The sequence below is a fragment of the Stegodyphus dumicola genome, chromosome 5, assembly GCF_044657685.1.
Source record: "Stegodyphus dumicola isolate Sdum_Otavi_A_Nest chromosome 5, ASM4465768v1".
In the NCBI taxonomy this organism is placed as follows: domain Eukaryota; kingdom Metazoa; phylum Arthropoda; class Arachnida; order Araneae; family Eresidae; genus Stegodyphus; species Stegodyphus dumicola.
In genome coordinates, this window is record NC_140772.1 from 66,129,023 (window position 1) to 66,144,269 (window position 15,247).

At 31.6% G+C, this 15,247-nt stretch overlaps 1 protein-coding gene across 1 annotated transcript in view; it reads right to left on the minus strand.

The window, feature by feature from the left end:
- The window catches only part of LOC118197567 (uncharacterized), a 62,081-nt gene that overhangs the window by 19,640 nt on the left and 27,194 nt on the right, over positions 1-15,247 (minus strand). The window contains exons 6-8 of the mRNA XM_035369093.2: positions 9,877-10,071; positions 9,695-9,793; positions 3,702-3,944 (exon numbers count right to left, since the gene is read on the minus strand). Of these exons, the coding sequence (XP_035224984.1) occupies positions 3,702-3,944; positions 9,695-9,793; positions 9,877-10,071 (537 nt within the window). The remainder of the gene's footprint in view (positions 1-3,701; positions 3,945-9,694; positions 9,794-9,876; positions 10,072-15,247) is intronic.

Sequence of the window (15,247 nt, forward strand, 5' to 3'; positions counted from 1 at the left end):
GCTGAAAAGAGTACACTATTATTACAAATATGAATTATCAGGTTCTAACGAAAGTTTCCCACCACCGCAAATATTGCCTGTGCAAAGAGTTCGTGTTGGTGCATTTAATCATATTTTGTCAAATGATTTTTAGCAATTGAAAGCAAGAGACTTGCTTCAGAACACTGTGTTGTGAAATTAGTAAAAACATCATATTATCATTAAGTACAAGGTTCCTGAAATGGAACTATCATGCTACCAGATTAGAATCATCATTTACTTCCAGATCTGTTGCAAAAAGATAGCTACAGAATGTCACAAAATCATATACACAGATTTAGATACTAATGTTGCATCATATGACCCAGTGAAGGTTTAGTACCAGAAGTTCAAAAACATGGACTATGACATTCAAGAAGCTGAGTGCTCTGGCCACCCTACTAATGTTTGATAACACCAATCTACAAGAACCTGTGAAAGAAGATCAGCGTGCAACCACTCGAGAGTTTGCTAAGGTGTTAGATGTTAATGCCATGTCCATTAGTCACAATATGTGTTGCATAAACTTGACATATAAGTTCAATTGCTGGCTTCCGCATCAGATGATTCAAGCAGATAGAAAAAGACATGTTCAGGCATGCACTAATCTACTCGAATATCAATGCAAGGACAAAATTCTGGACTGGATTGTCACTTGTGATAAAAAGTGAATTTACTTCAGCAACACAGGATGAAAGAGGATTGGTCTGCACCAGATTAGCCCTTCGACAGCATCGCAAAACGCAATTTGACTAACAAAAAGATCATGCTTTGTATCTGGTGGGATTGCCATAGTATTATCCACAAAGCATATCTGGGAAAAGGTAAAACCCTCATCAGTAAGGTGTATAGCAAGATGATGAGGTTGTTCATGTTGACATGTTGCTATCAAGGAAAAATGTCGAACTGAGTTCCAGACGAAAAATAATTTCCATCAAGATAATGCAAGACCACATGTGTCTGCATTCACCAGCTGAACTCTGTACCAACTCGAATGGGATCTTTTGCCACACCCACCATATGCCCCGATATCACTCCTTTGGACTTCTACCTCTATTTCACATCTACAGCTACATCTTGCTAGTGCTATCTTCCATCCTACATATGATGTCTGATGAGATTGATCTGTTTTGGGATTCACGGCCACCAACGTTCGGGGCCTAAGGCTTTGAAAAATTACCAAAATGATGGCAGAAAATCATATATTTAGGTGGTGATTACTACCTGCACTAAAGATACTGCTTCCATTTTCTTCTTCCTAATTTTATTAAAGTTTTTTGGCAGAAAACTTTCATTACAACCAGATATTTACATTATAAAAATGGTACTCTCTAATTACCCGCACCTCCACCAAAAATGATCACACAAAAGTATTTATGCAGCACCACAGAAATCCACACAGCTCATCTGTTTTAATGCACAATGCTGAAGCTGCATAATGCCAAGCTTTTCGAATTCTGTGATTTTTTTCAAAAAGAAAACTGATTGTTGTATGCATGGGAAGAATATCAGTGAAAAAAAGAAGGATTTTTCAAAAAAAAAAAAAAAAAGGGTAAGTATTCAATGTTTCTTCCTTTTCCTATTTCACTGATTAATTGCCTCCACACAGTTTTCTTAGTGTGCCACCATTTTGAAGATGGGTGTTGCTTTCTGCACATTAGTTTAATGAAAAATTAGCCTCTAATGTACTTACAAATGCTGTCTGATGTCACCCAATGCATTCACGACTTTTCAGTGGTGATGCAGGTAATCAGAAATCATGTAAAAATGTAAATCAGAAAACTAAAACTACTACACAATAAACTGCATTTTCACTTCATCCCCCAAAAATAAATAAGTGGTAAAATTATAAAAAAAAAAAAAAAAAAAAAGATATAACATTAATTTATTTACTATTCTGAAATAAATCTAATTTATTGCTGTATTAAAGTAAAAAGAGAATAGAAATATGAGAATTTGCATGTTTATTATGTTATACTAGTTGAAAGATAACTAATTATTACCATAAATACCATTATTAAATTATTGCATAATTAAATGCCAGTATTTATATTATTAATGCAGAATGTTTATAAACATAATAAAAGAAGAAATTTATATATTAGCGCAATCACTTTAATAGAAGTTGCCAAATTTTCACAATGCGTCCAGCTTTGGGAACCATGCCTATAGCATTGTTTCAGGTTTAAAAAGCAATTCATCTGTGTTCTTTCTGTTGTATTCCAAGCTGTAATGCTTTTTGTTATATTGTGATAATTCTGCCTTAATTTTCAAATACTGATATTTTTTTGTCAGATCAAACAAAGAAAGAGGACTCACTTATTGATTGATTTTTTTCAAATTAAACTGTAAAATATGTATGCAGTAATTTTCTTCAATTGTAAGTCATTATTCTTTTCCTTCTATAACAATCAACAAAAATGTGCAAAAGTGCCTTACTAATATACTAATTATCTAAAATTATAATTTATACTACCTTATGTAATTTTTCTTAGTATCTGTGCAAGTTCATACTTCTTTCAATTATTTTAACATACTGAAAATTAGATACTTGATCACTGCCAAAATTTAACACAAAATAACACATTTATTGTAACTTTTATAAAAACATGCGTAATTAAAAAAAATAATACTAAAAACCTAATTATCTTATTAATCTTTAATTATAAAAAATAATAAAACATAATAATCTGCCACCAGCAGACAAATGGACAAAAATATTTAGTTCTAGTTTCTACATGTTTTTCTGCATTAAACATTTCATTGCTTTTTTGTGCGTTACCAATATAAAACAATTTCCTCTTCAAAAAATGCCCCACAGTTGCTGTGTTTGGTTTGGTTTAGTTAATTACAGCAAAGCACACTACTGCTATCTGCCTAAGAGAAGGGATGCCTTCGTGGAGGACTTTCTGTGGGAAACTGGCTCGTATACACGTTACACATGGGGAAACCACGAAAATGCCCATGCAGCCAGCCTGTTCGCGGGACCCCATACAGCCAGCCCGTTCGAACCTCAGACCGAACTACCACTGTTCAGCGACTTTACCACTTGGCCGCTGGTGGGCCACAGTGGCTGTGTACCACTAATATTAGTAATTTGATCAGGTTAGAACTCGGGTGAATGGGTTGGCTGCAAGGATGTTTTTTATGGTTTTCTCCAAAAAGTATAACATAAATGTGAGCCAGTTTACTTTAGAATGTCTCATGAAGGCTTCATAAGTACTTTGTCATAATGAAATACTCATTTATCTGTCTGTAATATTAATACAATTAATTTTGATTACAATATTAAATAAAACTGAGAATAAAACAAACATCAACATAAATTTCTTTAATGCTGCTACTAAGTTCTTACAATTAATTTTACTCCTTTTGCAAAACTAGTAACCAAAAAGATAATCCTAATTCTTAATCCTGAGAAAAGGAGGTTTTAAAAGTTAAAAATGCAAAATTGAGATTTAAATACTAGAACATTCATAACCATAGAGATCAGTTTTAATCATTAGAATCCGCATATTATGCTATAATATTATAATAAATCCAGAAATTTCATTTCCTGTGAAACATTTTAATAAGAGATAAGTACTGCCTTACGTTAAGGAGCTAAAGTATAATTTACAAGTGGATATTTGCTTATATTCTCATATATATTCACAAATCAAAAGAATTAATAATGAACTTACATATTGACCTCCTTCTACTGAATATCCTTTCATATACACACTACTGTATCCAGCAACAGGAATGAATATATTCTGGGTGTTTATCCAGATAGTACCCGATTTTAGTTCTTGAGCAACTTCAAGGGCAAGGGAAAGTTTATCAGTCCATACACTAACATCAGCACCTAAATTATTGCGATTAAACATGGTTATTGATTCTTTTGCAGTTCGAAATGACACAGTTACTATAACAGGACCACCAATCTAGGAGGGAATTAAAAAAAAAAAAAGAAAAAAAAAAAAAGAAAAAAAAAGACAATTATTTCTTAATATAACAAATCATAAATTAAGTAATTTAACATAAATTAAGTAATTTATCACAAATACTAATACAGTCAATCACACAGAATAGCAATAAGTCATATATATATATAAATTTTCGTTTGTATGAAGTTTTAATTGATTATACTAAATTTCATTTTCTTGCACTATTCAAAGTGCAATCCACTTTTTCTTGCACCATCTTTTTCCACACACCATCCAAAGAAAAATTCAGTATCTCTATCATTATTATTGTTTCTTAAAGTTTTAATTTCTTAGTTAAACTAATTAGCACTATTTTAATCCTTTGTACCAATATATACAATGACCATAATCAAAGTGATATACAATGCCCATAATGAAAGTGAAATTTAAAACATTTCTCTAGACTAAGAAAGCTTAAACTCTTAGAAAGCTTAACTAAAGTCCACAAAACTATGTCTTTAACTATGTCCACAAAAGCTTAAACTAATTTACTGAATAACTACCCATCAAAAACCAGAAATTTTTCAAAATTAATAATAGAATCAATTTATTATTTAAAAGATTGAAACTATAAAAATTGACATTAACACCTCATATAGAGAATGAAAGTTATACAGAAATAATACTATACGTATAGCTTCTGTATAAAACTGAAGCTATACAGAAGTAATTTATTAATTTAGTTCCATAAGATTAACTTTAGCACACACATTAAACTTAGAACATCACCACTAACTACAGACAGTGACTGCAATGATATGTTAATTTTATCCCCTAACTGCTTTGTTCTTCACTTTTTAAACAACACATTAGCTACACCTACTTACACACACAGCATGAATATTTGGACATTTTCTTAACATATAGCACTGTAAAATACTATCTGGTTACAATGTACATTTTCTGTCAAAACACGTTTTTAATAAAATTCGGAGGGGGGGACACAAAAGTAGTACCTTTAGTGCAGGTAGTATTCACCACCCAAATCTATGTTTTTTGCGACTGTTTTGGTAGTTTTTCGAAGCCATCGGCCTAGAAACTTGGTGGGTTGCGAGTCCAAAAACAGATCAACCGCATTTCAGATGTCCTGTGCAGAAGGGAAGATAGCACCAGCAAGATGTAACTGCAGGTGTGAAAAAGGCAGAAGTCCGAAGGAGCGATTTCGGGGCTGTATGGAGGGCATGGTAAGATCCCATTCAAGTACATACAGAATCCAGCAGGTGAATGAAGACACATGTGGTCTCGCATTATTTTGATGTAACATTACCTTTTGTGCAGGAACTCAGCTCAACATTTTTCCTTGATAGCAGCATCAAGGAAAAATGTTGAGCTATCACATTATCGTTGAGCATCAACATAGAGTAGCAACTTACTGTCAAGGGTTTTACCTTTTTCCAGATACTCTTTGTGGATAATAGCACTAGATACAAAGCATGATCTTTTTGTTAAGCAAATTGAGATCCGCGATGCTGCCGATGGGCTCACTGCGTGCAGACGAATCCCCTTTTTGGCCTATGCTATTAAAGTAAACTTACGTTTGATTACAAGTGATGAATCGGTCCAAAATTTTGTCCTTGCATTGATATTTCAACAGATTAGTGCAGACCCAAACATGTCTATTCTGATCTGCTTGATTCAGCTCATGCGGAACCCAGTGAAACTTGTAAGTCAAGTTTATGCGATGCAAAATGCGACTAATAGAAATGCCACTAACTCCTAAGCAAACTCTGGAGTGATTGTGTACTGAACTTCTTCCACAAATTCTCACAGGTGGGCTTCATCAGTAGGCCAACCAAAGTGCTCTGGTTCTTGAATGTCACAGTTTTCATTTTTGAGCTTTTGGTACCAAAATTTCAGTGTCATATGATACAATTTTGGTACCTAATGCTGTACACATGATTTGGTGACATTCTGTAGCTGACTTTTTGCAACAGACCTGGAAGAAAATGATGGTTCTAATCTAGTACAGTCAAAAGTCGTTAATTCAGACACCCATAATCCGGACCTCAAAGCTAAAAACTTTCTGCGCATGCGTCGTGTTGACATATGCACATAGGCGTTTACGCGTGCCCGTAAGACCTCTTACGACTGCGCATTTGCGTGTGTGCAAGCACAGAATACGTTTTCGCGTGAGCGTTTTATGTATTACGAACGGTATAAGCTAAAATTATCTAATTATATATTTAATGTTGATGATTGTTGTTGATTGCGTTGTTCCTTAATTTTCGAATTGGATCCGGCTTATTATTTTTTGCAGACTGTAAGAGCAATACTATAAAAGTAAACTTGAACTTTCGATTATGTCAAATAGAATTTCCGAATCTGGAGCTCCCAAAGGATCGTACAAAATGAAAGTATGTTTCGATGTCCATCAAACAAAAAGTGGAATTGCTGCAAAAATGGATAAAGACATGAAGAATGTGACAGAGAGGTTAGTGAAAACGAAAAAATTTCGATTGACAAGTTAGTCGGTATTCTCGGCACAGCAATTAACGGGACTTGAACAGCGGAACTTTGTAACTGAACAAGAAATTATGTCTGTTTATAGAATTAAAGAGAAAGTATTATCACATAAAACAAAGCAACTTAAACAACTTACATTGACAGAAATGTTTAATAAAGTAAACAAATAAATATTAAGCTTTTTTTTTTTGTAAGTTTTGATACCCTTTAGATCATAATTGTTCTTTATTTCATAAATTACGGTTTCATATTTTTAATTTTAGAATTTCTGCATGCCCTCTTACGAGATTTAAACAGATGATCTATAATCCGGAAAAATCGATAATCCGGAATCGCCGAAGTCCCGACGAGTCCGGATTAACGACTTTTGACTGTAGCATGAAATTTCCATTTCAAGCAGTTTGTACTTAATGATAGCATTTTTTTTTTTTTTTACAAATTGCACACCACAGTGTTTTACAGCAATTCTTTTTCTTTCAAATGCTAAAAATTGTTTGACAAAATATGATTAAACAAAGCAAACTGTTTGAGTAGATGATATTTGCACTGGTGGGAAACTTTGGTTAAAACCCAATATTTAAAATTATGACTGGTATATGGCAAATATTTGTAGTACTGCAAGAAAGCCTTATGTGACATAATCAATTAAAACATTAACAAATGCACACTAAGAAAAATCACTTTAAGTGAATATGACAACCTACAAAAATTATTATAAAATTCATTCATTAGTTAGCATAAATTTGAATAAAAATTAATGATAAGAATTATAATTTATTACAAAGGATACAATAACCAAATTTAATAAAAAAATCAATTCCTTTTTATTTAAATTCCAAACATTTGACTGCATTATGTTTGCATTAATTTCTTACAAAAAATTAAGTAGAGATAACTGAATAATGCGATTTTTTTTTTTTTAAATTAGACCATTCAATCTGCTGGTGATCACTTTAGAAAGATTTCTGCAGATTTTAAAGTCACACTTTATTTCAAAACCAGCATCAAATAAACTTCCTTGACATGTTTAATGAGAATGGAAACTAGCTCAAGATTTTCTGCAGTTTCTGATCTAAAACTAGAACAGAGTTAACTCTGTTCTAGTTTTAGATCACAAAGTAGACAACAGACTTGAAGTCATTATTATTTTTTTTTATATTTATTTTTTATTTTAAAGCAGGGATACTGCAGTTCTCCATGTGCTCACTACAGTTTTTATTGAATATTTCAAGAATGAAATTTTACCATTTATTAAAATATATAAAACATTTAACAAAACTTACTTAAAAAATTATTAAGCCTCCCAACTTAACATCAAAATGAGCTGTGTTTTAACATTTTATCAAAAAATCCCATTTACTATCCCAAATGTAAATGCCTACAAAACTGTTTTTCAATACAAACAAATCTCTCTCTCATTTATCTGAACAATATATCATGACTGAACGTAAATTTACTTATAAGGTTTAGAATAAAAAAATTTGGAATAATAAAAAATTGCAATAACTGGTTAATCATTCACCTAAAGCAGATATCATTTCACTCGATCATGGAAACTGATTATTAAGTGTATTAATTTGCTATAAGCAAGTTTTTCCTTACCATACTCTATTGATAATGTAGAATAACACATTTTGATGAGTCATATAAAAAGTTTCAACTGTTTTTTGCCAGTAGATGGTGTTGATGCCTATATATTTGGCAAAAATCACCCAATTGTCTCAAATAAACATGTGCTTAAAAGGCAACATTCAGCTTCCATTTTTTGTGATGATAGTTTTCTAATTTGTTGCTCGCGTAAAACTTTATATTGATTCGAAAATGAGTGAAATATCTGAAGAAATATGCTATGTGATGCTTTTTTACAATACAAAAGGCAAAAACATGTCAAAAAATTTGTGAACTGTATGGTAAGAATGCTGTGAGTGAAAGAGACGACCAGTAGTGGTATGCTTAATTCTGTTCCAGAAATTTGAATGTCAAAGATGCACCTCACTCAGCCAGTCACTGAAAAAGTCGATGAGATTTTGCAGATTGTGGAGCAAGACCATATGCAAGATGTCAGGAAATAGCAGAGGCACTAAACATCAATCACATGAAAGTTTCGAATCCTTTAAAAAAGAACATGCTACACAAAGAAGCTTACTGTTTGGATGCCACATGAATTAACACAAAGAAAGTTGATTCGTTGAATTACCATCAGTGAAGTGCTTCTGAAATGCAATGAAACTGAAAAATTTTTAAGGAAAATAATTACTGGCAATAAAAAATGGGTGAAATACGAGAATATCAAATGCAAGTGATCATTGCCAAAGGCTGGTGAGCCTCCACAAATGACTTCAAAGCCTGCATTGCTGCCAAACAAGGTTGTATGTTGAGTGTTTGTTGGAATTGGAAAGGAATTGTCCATTATGAGCTACTGCAACCTGGTGAAACCATCAATTTGGCCCTGTACTGTGCACAACTCGACCATTTGAAAGAAGCAATCCAGAAACAGCAACCAGAATTGGCCAACAGAAAGGGAGTCGTGTTGCATCATAACAATGTGTAGCCACACACATCTTTGATAACTCAAAACAAATTGACGGAACTTGGTTAAAAAGTTTTGATGCATCCACCATATACCTCGGACCTTATTCCATCTGACTACCATTTGTTTCGGTCTTTGCAAAATTCTCTTGATGGTAAAAAATAAGCGGAAAAAAGCACCGCTGAAAATCACTTGGCCAAGTTTTTCGACGATAAACCACAGAAGTTCTACACCAATGGAATTATGAAGCTACTTGAAAAATGGCAAAAGGTCATTGATAACAATGGTCAATATGTATTTGATTAAAATGGATTTTCAATAGAGAAAATTTTTGTTCAAAAATGTAATAAAAATTGCAGAGACTTTTTATATGGCACAATATATAATATGAGACCGATTTATTGTTTTCACAGCTTTAAGCTGACTCAACAGACGGGCCTTTGGAAAGTCGGTTAAGGAATGAATAAATATTATAAGAGATGCCTATTTTAAAACTAACTAGCTATCAGTTAAAGAAGGATATCATCTTTCTAATACATACAAATTTATAATGCCTTGCTTAAGAATAAAGCATGAAGAACCTTCATAGAAAATGACAAAATCTAGAATAAAACCTGACTTTCTCTGCAACAAGTTGCACATTAATACTCCAGAATATGCACATTTCATCAAAAGGATCAAATAATTTCAACCAGTGATTGAGATAAGAAAATACCTCTTCATGCACAAATTTTGAAGCAGTAGTTATATCAGATAACAACATTGGTGCCCAAGATGGATATCCTGTTTCATAGGTCTCAGATGTTTGAACAATCTGAAAATAGAAAATAATACTTTCTATCAAACAAGTCATGCTCTGGAATAAATGGTTAAATTAAAAACAAAGTTTCTGAATACCTTAGCTCCCTGATTTTTAGCATCATTTATAAATAAGTTCAGAGAGTTTTTCTGCCCTTCTGTGATAATACCAGACATATCTGTTTTTGAAAAATTTATACCAAGTTTTATTTTTTGAACAAAATTCCTAAGCAAATTAATGACTTTTTCATACACAGATTCTTGAATAAGCACTTTGCAGCCACCAGATTCAGTCTACAATAGAAATTGAAAAGTTAAATCAATAATAAATTTGTTAAATGTTGCAAAATTGTTCAATCTTAAATATCATGCAGTAAAAAATCAACAACTATAAATGAATTAAATACATGAAAAATAGTTGCAAAAAGTTTTAGTTACCAACTAAAATACATCAAATTAAAATTTTCTTAAGAAGAAAGAATACTAAAAAGAGAATAATTTAATACAAAATGGATTCATTAACCAGATAACATTTTTTAATATGGAAAAGAAATCTTTATTTTTGTTCATGAAAGAATGATATAAATGTTACATTTTCATAAAATGAAGCTGTATGAAACATCTGTATAAAAAGTCAAACATTATTATACATTATTATTAATTACAGTATAACACTTTTTTCCCACAAAATGTTCTAAAGATGTAATGTTGGGAAAATGTTGTTTTTGTTCACTTCATAAGAGTTAATTTGCAATAGAAATTTAATCAGTCGGTCAGTAATTAAGCATATCAAATTGATGCCATGAATTTAGAAAAATAAAATAATAAAACTAATACTTAGAAGTAAATATTTTCAAAGAATTACAATAAGGTGGGAAAGTCAACTTGATTTAAATCTGTAATAAATACCCAGTTATAATGAAATGGAAGAATAGTATCTTTTGATACATACCATTACAGTTACCCTCCATTTTAACAAATTTTAAATAGTATAGCTTTGATTATACACAGTTCAAAAACAGACAGGACTTCAGAAATAGACATAACTGCTCGTATGTTGGAGTGGTTACACCAACGCTTATGTACATTTGTGAACCATACACATTTCTGTTATTAATGAACTGGATACCCAGTGGAATGTAAGTAGTATCGCTCATATATCATCAGAAATCACAATATCATGAAAGAGCTATGATTTCGTAGAATAGCAAAAATTCAATAACCTGACGCATTCTGGGCAAAGCGATGCCAGATTATTGGACTAAAATTGCAAAAGACCACATTTCTTTCTTCATTATTGAATGTATTGAGGAATGGAAAAATTCTGCAATTCCATAAACATACTTGAAATGAGATTATGAGAAAAATTTATTAGTAAATAAATTTAATCATAATTTAATTTTTAAGTAAACAATATTGCCAGTGCATGCAATTTTTACAAATAAACTTCAAATGACTACTTGCTTCACAATTCCTGCATTTTCTTTCAATCACACTGCTGAATGTGAAGATTTATTTTTTTTTATTTCTCCAATATTATTTTTTTTTAGTCTTTTTAGCAAACTTCACATATTTTATTGTATACTTAATGCTTCACCAGTCTCGTGTCAAATGATTTTAACATAGCATTCATTTGACACAAAACCTTTTAATAAATCTATATGTTTTGCTGTTTGCATATTCAATACATTTTTGATTATTACCTCATCAATTATTTCTTCCACAATCAAACTAATGTGAGCACAGTTAATGGCAAAACAATCAATAACCCAGTTTCCCTAAAAGAGTTTGAGGCATATTAGACAATTAACTCATCACTTGTGAATTATATTCTTTTACAATTGTTCTCGTTATTTATTATGGCTTATTTTTTTATCTCATTGCATTCAATATTTTTTTTTCCTGAAAATACGATTAATGGAAGGAAAACCTTCAACAGTTTTCTATAATTCAAAAATTTTGTTCAATGAATAATCAATATTTTTGCTTTCTTTCATGGAAATTTGCTTCATGCATACTTGCCAGTCTATAACACTAAAAAATCATAAAATTTTTCTCAATGGCAAAAAGAATTTTAAGTGATAAAAAATATTTTTTAATAATGAATTAGCTTCAAAGAGTTGCTAATTAATACCTGAAAGTTCAGGTACTAATTCTTAAATGCAAACAGTATAAAAATACTTGCATGTAAAAAAACATTTTTAATTATTTGCATTAATAAAATTATAATCCTTTAATGAGTTTTCATACAGATGATATGAGCAATGGCAAATAATTCTTTTGTTTAAAAAAAAAACACTTCATAATTTTGTTCATAGTAACTGCCATGTAGGCTTGCTTTTGCTAACAAAAGTTTTTATAATGTGTCATTACTAAAATTAAATGTAAATTTAGTCCTTATTTTCACAACACTGAAAATCCTTTCTCACTCTGCATTACCATGGGGAATTGTCAGGATGGCCAACATTATTCTACACCAGACATTGCCAAACTGCGGCTCTCCAACACCTTAACTGCGGCTCGTGAACTACTTGCTACCCTTTGCCATCTGAAATGCGACTCATTTTGAATAAATACAATTTAAATTTTTAATACAAATGGAAGTTGAAATAGAAATCATACAGTGCCCCGGTTCTTTATTAATCGCTAATTTAATTTCTGATATTATGTATGTAAAAATTTGATAGATTTCAAACTGTCTAGTGCTGGCTTGTCATGCAGCAAATAAGTAAAATTAAAAATAATTCCATTTTTGGTAATTACTATTCTGTTTAGGTTACTTTTTGAACAGGTAATGGTCACTAATACAAAGTTAATCTAAAACTCAATGCTAATATTTTTATTTAATTACTATCCCTAATATTCTCTCCAGTTAATTTTACTTCAATATCTGCTTACATTCCTGTGTGATTGCATTGTTCAGAACAGTTGCGATCCACCTTAAGATCTGCTATTTGTTGTAAGGTACTACTTTTATTCAGTCTTGCATGGCGTGAGGAACTCCTGAAGAAACCTGTTTCACCTTGCAATCCACACAGAGCTCTTTTAATCCGTAGAAAAATTTTACGAGGAATTTATTTTTGGTGGAGTGAACCTTCAGCCTCTTACTTGATTCCGTGACTTATCTCAATTTTCTGAAGAACTCCTTCAAAATTAATTTTTTTATCCCTAAACAAGTCAGGCATTTTTATGCAATAGCTTCACATACTTTACAACTATTCACAATAATATGCTTAATGAATACTTTCCCCACAAGAAACTCTATTCTTCGTAATAATTCCTTGGTAATCCTAGGCAGAGATCCTAATTTATTTCACTGGTGGTTGTGCAAGCTGAAATATTTGGAATCTTGGGTAGAATTACTAGTTTGACAATGATTTAAATTTTAGTCAAAATGTCCAATTCCCATTTGATCAAATATTGTTATTCCAGGTAAGAGATCTTTCACCTTAATCATCAAATCTTCACATCAATAACTTTGCATCAAGCAATGAGGGATCAACAGAACACAAACGTCTCTCTTCTCCAAAGTTTCTGTAAAAATTGGCATATTGATATTGTTGAAATCTCTTTAGCTTGTGATATTTACTAGTATTTTTTGAGTTCTTGTTTGATAACCTTCTTTCTTTCTACTTCGCACTAGGTTAGAGGCATTTTGCTGCCCGGCATATCTAAAATTTTTCACCCTTTAGTACTGCAGCTGTACCATTTGCCCTGTTCCTGATGCATTACACTTATTTTAATCTTTTGATATTTTTTGTCTTCCTAATTTTCAATCATCATATATGTTTGACACGTCTTTCATGAAAGCTTAGTAGCCAAACACAAAATTGCACAATGATCCACTGCTTGATCGCTACAAGTTTCTGGCAATAATGTGCAATTTTGCTCCCGTATACTTTTAAAAGTCTGATCTTTTATTTTCTAAAGTGTCCTCTGCCTACAGACTCCATTTCAAATTCCATTTGAGATTTATTTTCTCCTCACGGGTTAGGTAACCTAATGGAAAGTTGTACTATGTAACCATTAGGCTGATGATAATTTACTTTAAACTTTCTTCTGAGTTATTTTACTTAGAAATTCAAGACAAGACTTAGAACTCAAGACATTAAGTCATTTGACCATCTTTATGGATCCCGCAGTTAGAATATGGCGGATCCGTTCCACTATTTAGCAAGTGCTTAGGAACTAAACTACTGTGCAGACATCTGCCGCATTACAAAAGGCCTTCACATCGAGCATCTTTGCATGTCCATAGAAATAGGAAGAGTTATGCATTCATGTTATATCTGCATTTGTGAAATAAATTCATTGTAGTAGTGACAGGTATGTTTCCTTTCTCTAACATTAGTTTTGACTTGCCATGTATATGAAAAACAGCTCAAAATTAAATGGCTAGGTTGAAGAGTTCGGCTGGTAGACGATTGGAATATGTGCGCGACAAAGCGTTTATATGGCCCAGCAACTACTAAATTTATTAGCAATAGGTTATGTATGCCCTGAATTATCATAATGATTCAAGAGATGGTTTCAAGAAATTTCAATGATGCGCATGAATTTCGTTATCCGTGTCCAAAATTATCAGTACAATTTGAGAGATAGTTTCAAGAACTGATGCGCATGAATTTCATTATCTATGTCCAAAATTATCGGAACGATTTGAGAGATAGTTTAGAGAATTTACAATAATACACATTGTACTGATTACTAAAGAATTTTGGCAGATTCCGTTAGATGCCATGTTGAAATACTGTATCAGTCAGCGCCATCATGAGAGATACTGATTATTCAAATACCACTGAAATTGCAACCACATTCTTTTTTTGGTGAATTCTTCTATACTGAGTATCAGTAAAAATAGTTATTACAAAGTTTTGGGAAAAAATATTTAATGATTTCTTAGGTTAGGACCCTAAGATTCGAATGATCTCAGAATTTTGGTCCTTAATGTTAATTGTGTGCAGAAACAAAATTACTTTTTAAGCAAAAGCCTAAAAAGTTAATAGCTTATTTTTAAATAACATTCTTTCTCGAATAGCAATGTGCGTTGGCGTGTATCATTTAATTTATCCTTTCTAAATAACAGCTCATGAGTTTAAAAAAAACACTTAATTTTCTTTAAATAATGATTTGTAATTTACTCAAATAAAAATTTTTTTATGTAACTGTAGACCAATAAATATGCTTCCCATTCATTTTACTTCCACTAAAATAAAACAACAATAATTATAAACTTAGAGGTATAAAGTAAATCAGAAGAAAATATTTGGTTTTTCTACCTGAAGAAAAAATGCTCAGTTGCCCACTACAAGAGCTACAAATTTTTATTTTCTTGGCACTTACCTTTTCTGAACACAAACAGTAGATACAAGATGTATTTATTCATATTTATATATAATCATGTTAATCACATATTTATTAATTTACTTCAAAAGTTTCTTTATATTCAAAAGATGTCTCATTATTTTTG